This window comes from Protopterus annectens, chromosome 4.part0 (genome assembly GCF_019279795.1).
Source record: "Protopterus annectens isolate FY-2018-M chromosome 4.part0, PAN1.0, whole genome shotgun sequence".
In the NCBI taxonomy this organism is placed as follows: domain Eukaryota; kingdom Metazoa; phylum Chordata; order Ceratodontiformes; family Protopteridae; genus Protopterus; species Protopterus annectens.
Genome location: NC_056733.1, coordinates 1,097,180,284 through 1,097,200,938, shown reverse-complemented (window position 1 = coordinate 1,097,200,938; position 20,655 = coordinate 1,097,180,284). Strand labels below are relative to the sequence as shown.

The 20,655-nt window shown below is 38.7% G+C and overlaps 2 protein-coding genes across 2 annotated transcripts in view; both read right to left on the bottom strand.

Annotated features, from left to right (window-relative positions):
• Nucleotides 1–20,655, bottom strand: part of LOC122799780 (protocadherin gamma-A4-like) — a 639,989-nt gene that overhangs the window by 268,465 nt on the left and 350,869 nt on the right. The window lies entirely within an intron of this gene.
• On the bottom strand, nucleotides 10,645–13,526 carry LOC122799778 (protocadherin gamma-A4-like). Its single transcript, XM_044069071.1, has one exon. It carries the CDS (start codon nucleotides 13,378–13,380, stop codon nucleotides 10,933–10,935), a length of 2,448 nt encoding a protein of 815 aa, XP_043925006.1. The 5' UTR covers nucleotides 13,381–13,526; the 3' UTR covers nucleotides 10,645–10,932.

Here is a 20,655-nt window from a genome sequence, read left to right as displayed (position 1 = left end):
ACATCAAATAAAATAAGTATAAAAATATATTTATCATTAATATAATTTCAGTATATTTGAAATCGTACTTATAGGTTCATAGGTGTGTACTAGGCTAATGGCCCTGGAGCCTTTACAAGCCTCGCCCATAGGATTACCCTGGCATTGTGTCTCACAACCTTAGTTTCCAGTGGCTCTGTCAAGTAGAGCCACTGGAGTGATCCCTGGGGTGGATTTTCTATTTCACATCCATTCATCAAGATTTCTCTTGAAGAGGGCTAGTTAGGTTCTCTGTTTGGCATGTATGGGAAGTCTATTCCATAACATGGGCAGTCTTGGGTTATGAACCTGTCCCTCCAGTGCATTCTGTTGATTGTGGTAATGAGGTTGAGGTCTCTGGAGTGTGTGGTGCAGAGGGATTGGGATTTCTTTAGATGTAACATTTCTAACAGAGCTGGGTCAGATATGGCTTTATAAGTCAAGCAGAGATTGCCTCTAAGTAGGCAATATGAGACAGGGAATAGTTGGAGTTTTTTGAGTCTGTCCATATAGGACAAGTGTTTAAGGCCTAGGATCCTCTTTGTGAGGTACTTTTGCAGCCTCTCCATTTGTTGCAGGTGTCTATTGAGGTACATGCCAAATGGGACATTGAACTTGATGACTGGCCTAATGAGGGAAGAGTAGAGGGAGACAATGACCTCTTTCTTCCTGGATGCAAAACCCTTAGTAATGAGATGTGCCACATAGAAGGGCTTTCTGACCACAGTGGCAGTGTGGGGGTCAAAAGAGATGTTGCTTTTAACCTGTGTTCCCAGATCTCTTATAAAGCCTTCTGTATTCAGTGAACTACCATCAATGTGGTAGTTCATGGGAACTGGGTTTTTCCCAAAGGGGATGATGACACATATTTTGGTATTGAGCTTAAGACCATGGTTCTGACACTCGTCATTGGTCTCAGTGAGGCCTTTCTGTAGGATCATGAATGTCAACATCACTTGGGGAGATAATAATGGCTCACAACTTGCAATTGTCTGCAAATTTAGTCAGCCAGCGTCCCTTCGTGTTGGACTTGACTTCTGAAAAGTTGATACCAAACAGAAGAGGATCCATGACCGATCCCTGTGGGACTCCACTCATGACTGGTCAGCAGTCTGACTTGGAGTCAGCTACTTTCACACTGTGGGTTCTGTCTGTGAGCCAGTTTGCAACCCATCTAGTGATATAGGGGTTGATGCCTAGTTTGGTGAGTTTATCAATAATTCCTGAGTGGGGAATGGTATCAAAGGCCTTGGCCAGATCGAGGTAGGCTGTATGAACTGCCTTGCCATTATCCACAGCTTTGGTGACTGACTCAAAGAAATCAACCGGGCTGAGCAGACATGATCTACCTTTCACAAAACCAAACTGCATGGGATCTACAGTTTGGAGATTTCCTATATCCTTGATAATTAGGTCCATGATGATGCGCTCCATTGTCTTACATATCAGACTTGTCAGGCTAATGAGGCAATAATTCCCAGGGTCTGTAGTTGCTTTCCCTTTATGGAGAGGGATGACTGTAGCAGTTCACCCTGTAGGGACAAAGCCTGAGGTGAGGCTATGATTGAACAGGGCACACAGATGTAGTGCCAGTTCACTTTGTAGTTCATGTAGAACACATCCAGGGATATTGTTGGGTCCCATGGAAGCTGTATTGTTGGCCTTGGACAATGCAGCTTTAACCTGTGCTGCAGTAATGCTGGGTGCCTGGCATTCCTCTGGTATTGTGATTGGTCCTTTAGGGGGGAGAGAGGAGTAAAGTTGGCACTGAATCTGTCGGCCAGTATGTTGGCAATATCTGTTGACTCATTACAGGAGGTACCATTGTTCAGTAACTCAGAGCAAATATTGGTATTGCTGTGGAGATTTCTGATATAACTATAGAAGGCTTTGTGGTTGTTTTTAGTGTCTGCCGCAATTCTGCCTTCATAGCTGCTTTAGAGGTTTTGATGAGGGATCTCAACTTTTTGTTGAGGCTAATAAGGGAGTTTTTCCAGTCTTGAGACTTCACCTTTTTCTGCAAGAAAAGAGGTGTTTATAAAGATCAAATTTTATTCTTCCGCAGATTTGTGGATGATCTTTTTCTCTTATGGAAAGGTACTGTAGAACAACTAAAAGAATTTATATCATACCTTAATACATCTACACATTTCCTTAAATTTACTGAAGTTTGTTCCCAGCAGGAAGTGAACCTTTTAGACATTACAGTTCTTAAAGAAGATGATAATAAAATATGTACTAAGATGTACAGAAAAGAATGTTATGTCAATAAGTTGCTAAGTAAGGATAGTATGCATCCTAATTTTATCTTTAAGAATGTTGCACAAAATCAGTTTTACAGAGCTTCCAGATTAAATGTTCAGAAGGAAGATTTTGAGCATCAGGTCAATGTTACTAGGAATGAATTAATGGAAAGAGGCAACAATGAATACGTTATTAATAGGAGTGTAAACCAGATAGAAAAACTGAGAGACAATAGAGCCAGGCCATACTTCTCAGAACCTTTAGAACATTCAGTAGATGTGAGGAATAGTATTAAGAATTATGGGGCTAAAGGTCTAAGACTATGTTTCAGTTATTCTAGGAATATCAAGGAATACACGAATATTATAAACAAGTATTGGAATATTTAACTACAGATGAACAAATTAAAAATATTTTGAGTCATTTACCACAATTTACATTTAAAAATAATCTATCCCTGAAAAGAAGACTATGTACCAATAAAGTAATAAAAGCTCCACAGGAAATAGTAGGAACTACATCATGTAAATAATGTACTTGGTGTAGCTATATAACAACAGAAATAGAATATAAACATCCAGACATGGGTAAAGTCTTCTACCTAAGGGTTAATGCTAATTGTAATACAAAGCATGTAGTCTACCTAGCTAACTGCCAGGTATGTAATAAATTCTATGTATGAAAAACCGATACGCCTTTAAAAGATAGAATAAGAGAGCACACATATCGCATTAGAAAGGGTAGTAATTTTAATGCTTTGGCAAAGCATGTAAAAGAAACCAATATGCAACATAATTTTAAATTTAGAGTATTAGGGATAACTGATGTTAATAAGAGAAAGGGGGATATTAGAAATAAAACAGAGAAGATGGAAGTAGAATGGATAGTGAGGCTCAGGGCTAATGTAGGACATGGTCTCAATGATGTGATTCCATTGAGACCAGTCTTAAAGAATAGACCTCTCTGTAGATAATGTATCCTTTTTATAACTTATTATTTGTTTTTATGTTTTTAGTGTCTATTTTAATGTAGTTTAACCCATATATTCAATGTTTTTATATAAACACATTTATAGATGTATTTATATTAGTTTGTGAATTACCAGGATAGGAACACATGGAATGTAATATGCTTTTAAGAATTAAGTGAAATGTCATCTGATATACAATGGGTGTGTTAACTAAGGTAATCATACACCTGAAGAAGCATATGGTGAAAGCGCTTGTATGTGTGCCATTAAAGCAGTCTGCCTTTGAAAGAAGCTGGAGCCTTTGCTTAGTTACTTTTTGCTTAGTTATTTTTTGGATATTTAGCAAAGACACTTGGCTGTCGTTGGTTTATTTCTTCATATTGTCAGCTTATTCCTTCTGTTGTAGAGTTTATTAATGGCAGGGGACCACCAGATTGGGTTCCTTTTTTTGGAGGAGAGCGTCTTGGTTCTTTTGGATATGGCTAGTTCCATGCATTTATGTACGTGTTCGTACAGTGCACTGGTATATGATTCTGCAGTCATGCATCTATTTTCTATTGACATGGGTGCTGTGAAGTTAGCCACCTCTATTTTTACATGCCCAAAGTCAGCTTTGGAGAAGTTATTCATGGTAGTTACCTTTATGGTGGGTGTGGGTGAGATGTGGAGTTCTATGGTGATTAGTTTGTGGTCAGATCTAACCAGGGAGGAATTGACTATTGGTGTAGAGCAATGGTTGGCCATGTTAGTAATAACCAGGTTAAGGATGTTGCTTCCTCTAGTGGGGGTAAGAATGAGCTGATCCAGGGCATTGGAAGTGATGAATTCCAGGAAGCATTGGGCCAGTGTATTGGTGCATGAGTAGTTATCCCAGCTGATGGACGGGTAGTTGAAGTCACCTAGTATGAGAGTGTTGGGTTGGACCCTAATAGTTTCCAGGGTGCTTAGGTACATGGAGTGAGAGACTTGGGTCATGGTTGGGGACCTATAGCAGGCTACGACCTGAATTGCCTTCTTACCCAATGTTAGTTGTATCTGAAGTATCTCAGATGCACTATGCTGGGCTACTAGTCTGGAGGTGTGCATATCATTTATCAATAAGGAGACACCATCGCCTTTGGAGCTTTGGTCCATGTTCTGGGGCCAAAAGGTGTGGAATGAGTTATAGCCTGGTAGAGTAGGGGTGCTTTCTGCGGCTTTAAACCGGGTCTCCGTTACAGCACAAATGTCAATTTTCACCATTTTGAGGAGTGCTTCGAGCAAGTGCATCTTGAGATTTAGACTTCTAGCATTGAGCAGCATGACCCTCAGATTGCATTTATTTATAGCTGTTACCATGGTAATTTGGTCTTTGGAACATCACCTAAAAAGGCACTATAGGGGTGGAAAGAGCCTTAGCCAGTATCCAGAAATCCAGGGTTGACAGTTGCAGGCCATCTCTGGCAAAGGATCGAGGACTGTCAAGCATGTCATCCCAAGCAGACAGATACTGGATCCTCTTAGAATGACACCAGAAACATAGCCAATTGTTGAAGTCAATCATTTTTTGCTTGTACTGCGGTATCATTCTGGGCAACAGTAGGATGTTGCTCAGGGCTAGGGTCATACCTGCGTGTGCCACATAATCCAAGAGCTCCTCAATATCTCTTTTCATGTAGTCCAGGAGGGTGCATCTCAGGTCATTCACATCCACATGGACAGTTACAGAGTCATACTTGTACTTGTTGTGCCGTGACCTGAGTGTGTGTGTTATGTGTTGGATTCTGGCACCTGATAAACAGCTGACTGTTACCTTCTCCTTATTCAACCTAGTGAGTGGGATATCAGTGTGCTTCACTATTGAGTCACCTATGATTAGTGTATTGGGCAAGCTGTTTTGTCTTAGGGCCTTAGGTTGAGGGGCACACTGTGAAGGTGAGCTATATGTCTTGTGGTTTGTGCTGTGTTGTGGTGGTCAAGTGTGTTTCTGCCTTGGAGGTCTCTTCTGTTTGGGAGATCTCTGCTGTTTGGGTAGATTTCTATTGAGAGCCTCCATGAAGGTGGGTGTGTGGTTTGTGTTTTTATGTGAGAGCTGTGATGATAGGTATTCCGGAGGGCTATGTGTTGCATGTGGTTTGGTGCAGGTGTTGACCTTCTCCTCTTGACCAGTTATTCCAGTCTTGGCTTGAGAGTGCATGGTTTCCAGTTTGGATATATAAGTGCATCTTTCACAAGTCTGAGTGTTGGGAGGTAAGAGGAGAGGGTTATCTATGTACCTGAGGCAGTTGCTACACTGCCTCAGAATGCCCAAGTTGACCAGGTTAATAGGAGAAAGCACAGGGAACTGACCTTTAGACATGCCAGGAGGGATGGTCATTATTACTAAGTACTACAGCAGTTTCCTTATATATTCCTTTTACAGGAAAAATGTCACTCAAGGTGTATGAGTCTGTACAGAGCACTGTCAAACACTTGAGTGGAAACTAATACATAAACCCTGAACATTTAAGGATGAAGTATTTACACAGATATCAAGCAGTACTTACTGAAAAATAAAGAATTAGCTTGTCAAGAATGATGAAAAGAGGGGAGTCACATGAATGGCTACTGCCTGGCTACTACTAATGCTGGTCTCAGCACAGCTTCACTCAGTTGGGATACAATACTCCTTTGCTTCTTCTCTCACCAAAAGCAAAATGTTAGCACCGATCCCAAGAAGAGAAGCAGGCCACGGCCTGTTTGGTGAACCACAGTTTTGTCCCAAATGATGCAAGAGTCTGCAGGCTTGTAGCCTTTTTCTGGTAGATGCCTCAAATAGCAATCAGACCAATTAAGTTCATTAAGCACAGACACTCAGTCTCCAACCAGAAAGAGTCAGAAATCAATGCACTCTGCTCCTGCTCTCAACAGGATCAGAATATAAGCACAGATTCCAAGCTGTCACCTATAAAGCAGTTATTAAGATTTCTGGTGATAGGCAATCTCTGGGAAATAATGTAACTACACTCCTCTCACCAGGAAAAACAGAAGCTTTAATCCCAAGATAACTAATGAGAGGCAGAATGTGAGCTCTCCAATAAGTGGTGGTCTTGTAATAGATGTTTAAAGGTAAAATGAAAAAGAATGGTTTATCCTAAACACTGCAGTGTGCACTAGAGGAGTTAGATGTGAAAGTAGGTAACTTAAGTACTACCTGTCTAAAAAGTTAAGTTTTAGTGGAGAGTCACTGTTTTTACAACAAACAATGTCTTTTCAGTGAATTATTTATTTTCTTTTTGATTTATACAGTTACAAAACTCTCAGATTTAATGAAAAACATTGGCAAATAACTCTTCATCTTCTTCTTTCGGCTGCTCCTGTTAGGGGTCACCACAGCAGATCAACTGCTTCCATTTCTTCCTGTTCTCTGCATCTTACTCTGTCACACCAACCACCTGCATGTCCTCTCTCACCACATCCAAACACCTTATCTTAGGCCTCCCTCTTTTCCTGTTACCTGACAGCTTCATCCTTAGCATCTTTTTCCCAATATACTCTGCATCCCTCCTCAGCACATGTCCAAACCAATGTAATCTTGCCTCTCTGGCTTTGTCTCCAAACCTTCCAACCTGGGCTAACCCTCTAATATACTTATTCCTAATCCTGTCCATCCTCGTCACACCCAGTGCAAATCTTAACATCTTCAACTCTGCCACATCAAGCTCTGACTCCTGCCTTTTTGTCAATGCCACTGTTTCCAACCCATATAACATAGCTGGTCTCACTACCCTCTTGTAGACCTTCCCTTTCACTCTTACTGGTATTCGTCTGTCACAAATCATTCCTGACACTCTTCTCCACCCACTCCATCCTGCCTGTACTCTCTTCTTCACCTCTCTTCCACACTCACCATTACTCTGAACTGTTGATCCCAAGTATTTAAACTCATCCACCTTCATCACCTCTACTCCCTGCATCCTCACCATTCCTCTATCCTCCCTCTCATTCACACACATATATTCTGTCTTAGTCCTGCTGTCCTTCATTTCTCTTCTCTCTAGAGCATATCTCCACCTCTCCAGGGTCTCCTCCACCTGTTCCCTACTCTCACTACAGATCACAATGTCATCTGCAAACATCATAGTCTACGGGGACTCCTGTCTGATCTCGTCTGTCAACCTGTCCATTACCATTGCAAATAAGAAAGGGCTCAGAGCTGATCCTTGATGTAATCCCACCTCCACCTTAAACGTATAATTTATGAAATACCAGCACCATAGGATGTTCCTATGCAAATAAATTTGGTCTGAAACAGTCATTGCAGTACTCCACCAATGCAGTCAAACATAATGCAATCATTTCCTTAAAACTGCAGCCTGTGCATCTGACAAAACTAAAGAAGATGTGATAATTGCATCAAAATGAGGATGTCAGTACTACTTGTAGCTATAATTCTAAAAGTAATCTTAAGCATGCCACTTCAAGGTCATCAGTATATGTATAGCATACCCGTGTCCTATAAAAGTAATGTGCAGGTATTGTGCCAATTGTGGCAATTCAGGATAAAATACTCTCTAAATAATGCTTACTTGTTGCTGTTGTTGTTGTGTCTTTCAGCTTTTCCCGGTTAGGGGTCGCCACAGCGGAACTCCGGTCTGCTAATGATTGGCAGTAGATTTTTACATGCCGATTTGCTAGCCCTGACACATAACCTTCAACGAAGGTACACCCATTCACGCATGTCTCCACACAGAAGACGCTCTAGCTGAGAATCGAACAGTACAACATCTTACTGTGAGGTGACAACAACTTAAAATTTAAGACAATTTGCCAAACTATGATTGGATATTTTTGCTAATAATTCTGAGTCCCAAACATTGTGCTTAGAGAAATAACATATTTCTTCCTTGGTTCTGCTCTGTAAACTCCCGGTCTTTCATGCTTACACACATTTACTGGTAAAAGGAGGGTTATTGTCTACTGAATCTGTCTGATGTTACAGGCAGTACAATATTTCTTCTTTTCTATCTTTTCCCACTTGCCTAAATCACTTGCTTCATTTTGCCATGAACTGCATTCTAGTACTGTCCCTACTATTCAGTCTAAAAGTGTATTCCAGAGGTCCAAATCCCTCTACAGGGAGACACAATCTGTGTTGAACTGAAACCCTCTGAACTCCAGGAAATGCTGTCTAGCAGATGCCCTATTCTTGATTTTCACCTCAGTCTTCTAATATTCTTCCATGAGTATCTTCCCAGGGAAAAAAATCGCTGCTCCACCAATAAAAAAAAACTTAAAACAGTATTTAATGTGGGGGGCTTTGCCTCCACCCTAGATGTGGGGGGCAGTGCCCCACACACACCCCCTACTTAAATATATCAACTCCGAGATTGCACCACAGTGGAGGAAATGACAAACTCCCGAAACCGGCCCAGCGATTTTTTTCCCCTGAGAAAATAATCTCTGTTCCAGGTGTTTGGGATTTTCAGCGTTCACTCAAATATGGTAGATGAATCAGTGTTCACTTTTTTAAGCATTCACTGATTAAATATAGACCCGCTATATCAGCTGTTACCCCAGTGCCTGAAGCATAGTTAATATTAGGTACTTGAGGCTCAAGTTAGTGCTTCTCATAGTCATGAAACATCTTAACAGCACATTGGCTTATTTAGTGCCTCATTTTCACACTATTGTGATAGTAATGTGATCATCCTTACTCAATCTGCCTCACGTTAGATGATTTTTTAATAAAATAGAAGCATCTCAGGCTGACAGTGTTACTTTCTGTAAAGGTGTCTTTAAAATTTTAAGAGAATTTTTTTAGCAAGTCAATAGCTAAAAATGTGGTTGGAAATATAACACACAGTTAAAGCTATGTTTTGCAAATGAACTAATAGAGATCATCCTGACTGTACATGCAAAATATGCCATTCTGAGATACTCATCTACTCCAATATTGCTTCTGGGTCAGACCCATTATAAAATTGTGCCTAGCAGGTCTATGCTGTGCCCAGTTTAATAAAAGGGTTACGTGTTATTTCAAATAAACAATTCTCTAGATGCACATTTAATAATGCATCATAATTTAAATTAGGTTCATATACTATGAAGTAATTTGTTTTTTTCCCCATTTGAACAAACATCTTACAAACCTATCATGCAAATGTATACAAATATTAAGAATTAACAACATTAGAAGAGAGTACTATTGACAGTTTTAGCCACCAAATCATATGGCTGATTAGGATAATCATTTATATTTATTATGCTCATTGATTTGATTATTACTTTTAATACTTACCTATACAATAGACAACCTCCTTTATATCCTCACCCACCAGCCCACAAGCACTTCCATACATCTGCCATATACAATCTTTTGAAATTTCACTGGTTCGGCTGAAACATTCACATGCTTACAGTATTGGTTTTGCTCCCAAAATGGATTGGGCTGACTTTGTAGAAAAAGGAGAATTGTCAACAGCTAGAATGATCTAGATACCAAATGGTACTTCCTGGAGGCTTCAGTTAGAAAAATCTCTGAAGATAAACCACAATTAGACTCTGTTTATGTGCAACAGTGTCAGCTGATCAAGACAGGACTGCAAGATGTTTTCTTTTTTAATTAAAAAAATATACTGGCTTAGATTCTTTCCCTCTCCATTTTTCTAATCTATGACTCTTAGCAAGTCACAATCACAGACTATTCAATGGGTACCCATGAAAAGGTTCATGTGTGTCCATTGGGCTTACCTGGTTAACAAATGAATAAAAAACTAAAATAAAATAATTACAGGCACTATAGTATTGCCAATAAACTACACAGTCGTATTTCTACTAATGTCTGCAACTAGGCTGCAATGGCATAAGTACATGTTAGCGGGGACAGCATTCTCTTTCTGATACCTGTAATGACTAAAAGAAATCAGAGGGGAGACAGGTTACCAGAACAAAGATTACAGTATCATAAGAACATAAAAATCAAAGATAATGTAGTCACTATCTAAATGGTCCTCATTCAATTAGATATCCCTTACTTTAAATTGTATTCAGATATGTGAAAATAAATACAGTGCCATTTACAGAACAGCAGTAAAATCTAAATGAGCACCTACATACTTTCACATTGTAACCATGAACTCACACCACCACCTCGTAGACTGGAGAAATGTATGCCATTTCCAGCTTTTGTGCCTAAGCCATTAAAAATAAACTAGTGTCAGAAGACTGAAAGGAAATGTGAATAGATCTCTGTTACAAGTAGAACTTTGATTAGTTTTAGCATTTTCTGACTTCTTCCAGCTGTATTGTTTTAATGCACTGAGTTGAAAAGAGTCTTAATGAATCAGCCCGCTCAACTTATGAACAAATGAATGAATAAATGTGCAAAGGTGTAGCCTATAAACAATCTTACAATGCTTGTGGAAATACAAATCTACAGGATGGAACAGAAATGGAAATGAGTAGAAATATTTTATTTCATTTCCACCACATTTAATTTATATACATTTCAGAACAGATTAAACAAAGGAGCCGCTATGTCTGCAAAGTCCATTTTACAGCAAACATTAATGACTCAGATATGACTATTCTTTGAATGATTTCTTATACCAGTGGTAGCCAGAAATACATTTCTGAAATAGGACTATCTGGAGCTCAGCAGAACTAATAGTAGGGCAAGAAAAAATGACATACAATACTGTCTTAGTAGCAATATGACTAACATATTGTTAAGCAAAGAATCATTTGATAAAAGATCTCACCTGGGAGATAGCATTACTTTCTGCATAAAAGTTATCTTCTGGATAAGGTGCTGACTTATTAGTATCAGTAACAATTGCTCTGCTTTCCATTGTATCATGTCCATATGGCTTCATAAACTGAAACTCATTCCTTCCAGAATTAGAGGTTAAGCAAACTTTATGCATGTAAGGTGGCTGAATATGTCCCATCGGCTCATTTTCACCAAAGTCTAAAGGGTGTCCAAGGTTGTAATCAACAAATGTTGGCTTAAGCAACGATGACTGCTTCCATCTGTGAAATCTGATTACAAATATAATTATAATAAAGCAAATAAACAAGACAGATATGGAAACAAGAGAAATTAACAAATAAAGGGTCAGATTCGAGTCTCGGGAGTTGTTTTCTGATGGAATGAGGGCATCCAAAAGGGGCTGAGGAAAGCTGTCCGAGTCTGCAACAAGTATGGTGACCGTGGCTGTGGAAGAGTGTGATGGCTGTCCATTATCTTTCACAATGACAGAAAGAGTCTGTTTCATTGGTTCCTTCGTTAGAACAGGACGGGATGTCCTAATTTCACCAGTGTGATATCCTACTTTGAAAAGACTAGGGTCTGTGGCTTTCAACAAATGGTAGGACAGCCAAGCATTCTGTCCGGAGTCAGCATCCACCGCTACCACCTTTGTCACAAGATAATTTGCTTCGGCCATTAAAGGCACTATCTCTATCCCCACAGAAGCTTCGTCACTGGGCGCTGGATACAGGATTTTAGGAACATTGTCATTCTCATCCAGAACGAAGACGTTGACCGTAGCGTTGGTACTAAGGGGTGGTGAACCACTGTCTTCTGCTTTAACCACTATATAAAAGTCTCTGAATGTCTCATAATCAAAAGAACGCAAAGCATAAATGTTACCGTTATCTTGATTAATGGAGACATATGTGGAAACCAAAGATTCCCCAACATAACACGGGACAATGGAATAAGTAACCTGAGCATTTTGGTTCCAGTCAGCATCTTTAGCCTCCACTGTCAAAATTACATGGCCGGGTGGGTTATTTTCCTTTATATATGCAGTGTATATGGCCTTAGAAAACTGAGGGGGGTTGTCATTTATGTCAGAAATCTTGAGGAAGATTGTCTTTACAGATGAAAGAGATGGAAAGCCTTTATCAACAGCTTTGATTGTAATATTGTATTCAGGATCCTTTTCTCTGTCCAGCGACCCATTTAACTCCAATGTGTAATAATTCTTGTATAAAGGTATTAGTTTAAACGGGAAACTTTCTTGTATTTGACAACTTGTTTCACCATTGTCACTGGAATCCAAATCAATAATATTTATAAATGCAATGACAGTACCGGGATCGGCACCTTCTGAAATTTCGTTAGGAACAGAGGAAAATGATATCTGAGGTGTGTTATCATTATCATCAAGAACGTCGATACGTACCTTACTGTGGGCAGTCAGTCCACCACCGTCTTTAGCCTCAATTGTGATTTCAAACCATTTTGTTTCTTCATAATCTAGAGTCCCTTGCAAGATTATTTCACCACTAACTGGGCCCAGTTTAAACAAAGACCGGGCTGCGTCTGTGATTTTTTGGAAGGTGTACCTCACTTCTCCATTTGATCCTCCATCAACATCTACTGCAGTAACTTTAACTACTAACGTACCTTTTGGTGAACCTTCTTTCAGACTAACCTTATAAACCGCTTGACTAAATTTAGGCTTGTTGTCGTTCATGTCAATAACTATGATCTGTATTCGTGCGGTACCAGATCTCTTTGGGATCCCATTATCTTTTGCTGTGAGTGTGAGGAAATGCTCGATCTGTTTCTCGTAATCCAAACTGTTATTTTGAACAAGCTCTATGAAGCGACCGCTTTCGGTGTCCGTCACAATCAAGCTGAAATATTCATTAAGGTTAAGGTCATAATCAAGCAGTGAATTTACACCAACATCGGGGTCCTCCGCCTGCCCCAAAGGAAAGCGGGATCCTGGAGATGTCAGCTCACTGATACTTAATTTAACCTCGTCGGGTACGAACTTCGGAGGATTGTCATTGATGTCCTGAATTTCAACTTCTCCAGCAAATACTTGAAAAGGATTTTCAACAACAGCTTCAAATGTCAGGATACATGAAGGCGTTTTATCACACACTTCCTCCCTGTCTATTCTCTCCGTCAGGTACAAATCTCCGGTCTCAGAATTAATATTTAAAAACTGAGTGTTTGATGATGAGGATATGCGTAGCCGACGACCTGCCACATCTGTACGAGGTATGCCCACGTCGTTTGCAAGATGTCCAATAAAATAACCACGATCCATTTCTTCTGGAACCGAATACCGTATGACTCCCGAGGTTAAGGACTGAAATGAATAAAAGACGAAGAAAAATAATTGGTGTCGGAGACACTTCCATCGGGGATCCCTGGCGTTACCCATTTCAGGACAAACGTTAATTTAACAAGCAGAGTGAGACAATCTGAAAGATAAGAACCACAAAAGTCTTCTTCATACACTTCCCCTCCTCTACAAACTACTGTTCGCAACAATTATGCCTGCAGTCCCTTCATACTTCCTGCCTTAATTAATGTTAGCTCAAATGCAAAGGGGGGATATTTCACCACACTAGCAAAGAGCGACCCACAGCGTGTAAAGCGAAAATTGCAGTTGGTTGTATAAAATCTCTTCTGTAAGACAATGCGATTTCTGCCTCCAAACTGAAAACAGGACGTTTTAGAGTGGCATTTATAACATTAGCTGCAACGGATTAATATAGTCAGCACCCATAACACCATAATGCATTTTTCTTCTTTCTTAATTTGTTGCAACCTGAACTGCAAATTGCTTTTTATTCTGTACTAGTTTTCATTAACATTTCACTAGTCTGTAGCAAATGAAACACAATAACATTGCTACAAATTATTAAAACGGAGATACCCTATTGGTTGCTACTTGCATAGCTGTGGACTATGACTAATACTTTTAACACTGGGCAAATAATTCCCTGTACACATGTGGACAATACTGTGTCTGGCTTAATTAAACAACTTGTAGAATATGACCCATTTTGGTATCCCGTGTTTTTCTCAGTGCTCCTTACTGTTGGGTTTGGTACTAGTATCTGCATACCCACTGATGGTTGTTCATATGAGTCCTCCTTGGATGAGAGGTTGGCATAAAGGTTAAGGTGTTTACCTTACAGAGGCAAGGTGCAGTGTTTGATTCTCAAACGAGGAAATTGGCTAGGCTTAAAAATTGCCCACAAGGGCAGTTAGCATAGTACTAATCTATGAACCTATATAACTCATATGGAAAAATAAACTGTTAATGAGTCTTCCTTCTCCGGTATGTTTGACCAACAATTCTTAAAAAGCTGTTTGCATATTTTTTCCTAGTGGGTAGGCGCAACTAAGTAGAGCTTCACAAGAGTCATATCAAGGAACTTTTCTACTAAGTTCTGTTTTTACTTAGGGGTTGAAACCTATCTCCCATTCTTCACTGTGGTGTTTTTTCTAATGCATGTAAGTTCATGTTACAGTCGCCCGATATCTTTTTCTGCAATATACAAGCTCAGAGATGATTTAGGGTTATGGATTTGCAGTGGCCACAGCCTCTTCATGAAGTATCTTTGCTATGTCCAGAATTGTTGTGCTGAGATGTATGCTGGAACATATCCATTCCTCTCAAGTGTACGTCACTGCGAGGAATGTTCCTCGTTTGGAATCGTGATTCGTAATAAGTCCTTGCTCCTCGAAGATCCGCTCTGAAAGGTTATGTCTCACATTCAGGGTTATTATTATTTTTAAACTAATATTACTGGTACACAGAACTGAATCATATTAATTCATTAAAAGAAATATCGTACCAGCTGAAGTTAGTGCTAAGTAAATATTCGTTCCTTACACCTCTGTACTCGCCCTTCTTCACTCGCGTACTTGCTTTATAATTTTCTACACTGACTCCCCTTATATGCCACAAGTCTGTTTTTCTCTCACTTCATATTGCAATTTCTGTTTGTATTACGAACTTACATTTATTATCTCTTTAAATTGGCTAAAATATACCTAAATATGAAATCATTGTCATATAAGTTGTGCTATTCTTAGCCAATGTTTTCATATTGTTATCATTATTTAAAATGTAGATGTTTTTGTATTATTTTTGGAAACTGTAAATTTGCTGTTCTTAATATGTTTTTGTGATGCTTTGGTGGTTTTCCTCAAGGGTCTAAGCTGAAAATGGGCACCTTCCCAGTTGGGGACTTTCCCAGTAATCAAATGTCAATAAATAAATACATACGCACATACATAAATAAGTGTTCCACATTTTACCCATTTGTTCCACATTGTGAGTGGTAGTGTTCCTCGTTTTGAAGATGGAAGGTTGGTAGCTATGTGCTGTGCAGTATTTCATTCTGTAAGTAGTCTTGAGTTGAGTTATACGTTTATGTGGTTTGTGTTCTGAATGTGTTTCAGGTCAGTGGAAGGTCATGAAACCACTTTGTTGTAAATTTATAATATTGCAATCCACCTTCCAGCACTCATCAAAGTAATGAAAGACCTTGATTGAACTTAAAGACAATTAATTGAAGATAATTTCTCTGAAACAAGAAAATAACAATCGCTGTTTTCTTGATTGAGAATATCAGAGCCTCCAGGGCACCTGGGGATCCGTTATTGAATCTACTGCCGCAGGAGTCGGACAGAGGACAGGGAGTAGTGGCAGTCTTGTCAGCAGTCCTATTCCCAAGGAAAAGGTGGAGTTTCAGGTATGAGCTAGCTGTGATTAGTGGAGAACAATGGCACTACTGTTTCATATTTAGAGCAGGTTGGGGACTAGACGGGACAGCTGGCAACATAGCTCTCAACCAATCAGGGACAAATGTGAACAGAATCAGGGACAAATTTAAAACTAATCATGGGCAATCAGGAATACTTTTAAAATGTTAGCACTATTAACTTGAAACACTGACAGAGTAACAGAATGTGAAGCACTATATACTTCCTGAAATAAAATAAGTCTATCTCTAATTATATTATTTATTACATAGTATTCACCACCTTTTCTACAAACGTCACCAATTTTAGGAGAGATTAAGACTGACAAAATTAACATTTGAGTGGAAATCAGGGTCAGTTCAAAGGTATGGTATGGTAGGTAGGAAATTAAAAAAAACAGTCAGGAGGGTGAGTTACTTGGATGACTTGATCTCCATTCTGCAAACTTCCTCCCTGATTGAGTCCAACAACGATTTTCCACTTCTAAGGAGGAGGCGCCATCCCAATGGAGCATTAGTGTGCAGTTGAAAACTCGGACTTAATATTTTGGGAAAGCACTACACCCTGTACCTCATCAAGCGTGAGATTTTTGGGGTTCAATGGACATAAATAGCTGTCATGAAGCATGGTATACTTGGAATGAATGTATTTCTTAAAAAAGGCAAAGTACAGACGGTTTTGCTTGTCATCAGAATTTTACATAAGAAAAACTGTTCTCTCTACAGAGGAATTCTCCTCACTTTATGCCATATTGTCAACATCATTTGTCTACGTCAACTGGTGTCTCTCAAAGGTAAAATGTGTTTGTAATTTTAAAGAATCTGGATTGTCTTTCAAGTGTAAGATCACTTTTTCTTGCAGCTCAAAAAAAAAAAAAAAAACACGAAAGTTACAGTTGCTTTGCTAACTTGAAATGTTACTTCTAGAAAGCTTTGCAAAAATCCTCTGTAGAAGACCAGAAGCTACTCAGTGCTAAGTGTTTAAATACAGTATGTTCCAAAGTGCCTAGGTAGGAGCTGTACCTCTCCAGCATTTGTCCAATGCAGACTTATACATCTCATATACATTAGGTAGTATAAGAAAGACATAGGGAGAAATGTTTAAACATGGTCTTCAGTATGGACATCAGGATGTACTAGCTGGAAATAAATGTACTGCTATATTCTGAGACGCAGTTAGATGTGTATCTGTATATGATCATATGTGGTTCCAGCATGGTCTTAGTTGTGGGATGCTCTGGACAAGCAACATCTTTTAGTGGTTATGTCCTTGTTTGAGACAAAATATCTTTTGGCTTCTGAGAGATTAGTGATATAAGTGATGAAATGTCATGTTAAACAGTTCTTGTATGTGATTACCTCTTTGTTAATGCTGAAATGTATTTTATTATTAGTGAAGTAGTGTTTAACAGAGTTGGCATTATTACTTATTTAGCCCTTAGTAGTTCAACATTTGGAAAAAAAAACACATTGTGCCAATTAGATGAGACTAATTTGGATCTTACATTTTGCTTTTGTTTTGCTTCTTTCCACCTGTCTAATCCCTCATCACTCAGGTGACCAATTTGTTCCCCCATCCCAGGCAGTCATCGCTGCTACCACAAGAGTAAAAATTAAGTGGTGGGTAGTTATCATCTTAGGTAGCTTGATTTTGTCATGCATAGTGTAAAAATTGATAGGACTGTAGAATATTGGAATTAACTGGAAATTAGGACAGAGTCCAACTGGACATTCCTAGACTTGGAGAAAACATATGACAAGGTCCCAAGAAAGCTAATCTGGGCAGTACTGCGGTGGTATGAAATCCCAGAAACATTGGTAAAAGTAGTGCAGGCTATCTACAAGGACCCAGTGACTCAAGTACGAACAGTGTTTGGCCCTCACAGAGGGGTTCCCAGTGGAAGTGGGTGTACATCAGGGTCCAACTTTGAACTCACTGCTTTTCATACTGGTGATGTACTACATTAGCAAACAGGTCGGAGGGGACAGATCAACAAAGCTGCTGCATACAGACGATGTAGCAGTTAAGGCAAACTCTGAGCTAGAACTTCAGCAAAGCATAGGAGAATGGAATGCAAATCTGAAGGCACATGGGATGAAACTAATCACAGATAAGACAGTGGTAATGGCAGCAAACTGGGGAATCAAACAAAGTTGAGAATAGAGATAGAAGGGAAGATAGTGGAATAGGTAAACAGCCTCAAGTATCTGGGACTCAAAGAGGTGGTTGAGGAGAAGGGTAGACTGAATGAAGAGGTCAAAGCTAGAATCAAAGGGACTGGAGACAACTGGCATAGAGTATCAGGTGTAGTCTATGACAGAAGAATGCCAAAGAAGCTGAAAAGCAAGGTGTACAAGACAGTGGAGCGAACAGTACTACTGTATGGTACAGAAACCTGGGCAGTTAAGGCAGAACAGTTGAAGAAGTTAGAGGTGATGGAAATGAAGTGCCTGAGAAAGGTGGTAGGATGCACACTGTGGGGCAGATGAAGAAATGAGGACATAAGAGCAGAAGCCAAAGTAGCTCCAATTGCAGAAAAGATCAAAGATAACAGATTACAGTGGTTTGGGCACATGTGTAGAAAAGCAGAAGACAATCTGGTGAGGAAGATTTGAGACAGACAGGAAGATGATAAGAGGAAGCAAGGGCATCCAGCAAAGAGGTGGATGGATTGTGTGAAAGAAGATCTGCAACAATCAGGCATGAGTGTTGAAGAAGGCAGGAGTGTGGCACTGAATTGAGAGAGTTGGTGACAATTAACATGATACCCCGACCCCATGTAGAAAAAATGGGAAAAAGGGGGCTGATGATGATGATAATAAACTGGAATATCTTAAAGAGGCTGGAATAATTGTCTTTATGTTTAAATTAGAACTGTACTGAATAGGTGCCAGTCTCTCCTTTATGTGCCAAATGTTCTTGTACCTTTGTAGTTCAGCTAAGGATATTTTATTATGTCAAATGAAAGTAGACACCAATAACATCTGAATCAAATCTTACTGTCTCCAATAATAGTGCTGATAAACTGAAATTGACTGAATTATAATATATTTAGCTTCTGCACTCATTATACTGTCCACAATTTCTGTACTCAGAATGCTAAATTTTACTTTCTCCAATAACAGTGCTGATAAACTGAAACAGACTGAATTATAATGTATGTAGCTTCTGCAATCCTTATGTTCAGAATTATTCTTTTCATCTTGAACAATATAATTAATATTCTGGAATGCTGGATATTGACCTGACTTCTGCACTCACTCTTGAGTGTCTGTCACAAACTTTTGTGGACTGCACTGCAATTACTATCTACTTATCAGTACGAATGAACTAACTGACCAACTGTGTCTTAAGTATCTCCCAACAATACCAAAATCCTGTAAAGTTTTTACATGCTTCTTTGACATTGATTCCCAAGCTTGTTTGTATTTAATGTACTACACATTCTGTTAACACATTTTATTCTTATCAGTATTCTTGGCTGAAGATTACTGAAATATTCCTTTCTATTGAATAATATGGCTGCATTTATTATATTTATGTATAACAAAATACATTTAAATGAAATCTATTTTTGTAGTTAATTTAAAATATGAAATGTAATATAAAATGAAGACACAAGCCTGACCTTACATGTTCAGTCCCATGCAAGGTCTATTTTACTGCATTCATAGGGGGTTAGTTTGTGTAGCCACATCAGCAATGTGAGTATTATTATATAGATAAAACAGAAGGACAACTGAGGAAATGGATATATGAACATCTGTATGCTACTTCAAAGGGCAATGTTAACAACACATGATTTAAGCATTCCCAGAATTGTCAAGGTTTTATAAGATTCAAATTTGGAATTTTAGATATTATACCAAGGAATTCAAGAGGAGGATGGTGAGAGCTTGACTTAGAATGGAGATAATTATTTTGGCAAATTAAACTCAATGCCACAGTTTTACCAGGAGTTAATGAGAATATATCCGTTCTCCCCATTATTAAACTGAGAGCACAGCAATTGTAGAAAATATAAAGTTTTATGAATACATATTTGAAAAGGTGGACTGAATTTTGGTTAAAATTTATTATTGTTTCCATTTATTTCACTAAAATTAATTAAGATATATTCACTATTTTAACAATTCACACAATTCACAAGGTTTACATTTTTTATGAAATGTTACTTTTTGTGACTTTTTAAAAAATCATGTTTTTAGAGAAGTGAAGTGTGTGTGTAATATTTTAAAAGTTATTTAATACACCTTAAGTTTTGAAGGTTATATAATGAACTATCTCTTTAAGACATTCTTCTAGTTTAATTTTATGAATAACATGCAGTTTAATCAATTAATTGGTAATAGAACTGAATTCTATTTAAGCAAGGGCCATTTGTTTGTATGTGGTTCTGAAGAAGTCCCCTATTCGATGTATGAAAGTACTTGACCTGTATTTTATGTCAGAATTCATGGAATAAATTGTTATTTAATATTATTTTTTGGTCTAGACTATTCATCTGTATATCTACAGACTTGTTTTGGGCTGACTGCTGTCATGAAGCCAAGCTGTAACCTTTTGTTTTAATAAAGCTCCAGGATCATTCATAAAAAAACACCTAACTTTGATTATAGTCTCATATACGACATGACAGCAACTTCTCTTTTGACCACCACATTGCCACTGTGGTCAGAAAGTCCTTCTATGTGGCATATCTCATTACTAAGGATTTTCCATCCAAGAAGAAAGAGGTCATTGTCTCCCTCTACTCTTACCTCATTAGGTCAATCATCGAGTACAATGCCCCATTTAGCATGCACCTCACTAGACACCTGCAACAACTGGAGATGCCACACAAGTACCTCACAAAGATGATCCTAGGCCTTAAACACTTGTCCTATATGGACAGACTTAAAAACCCTAACTATTTTCTGTCTCATATCACCTTAGA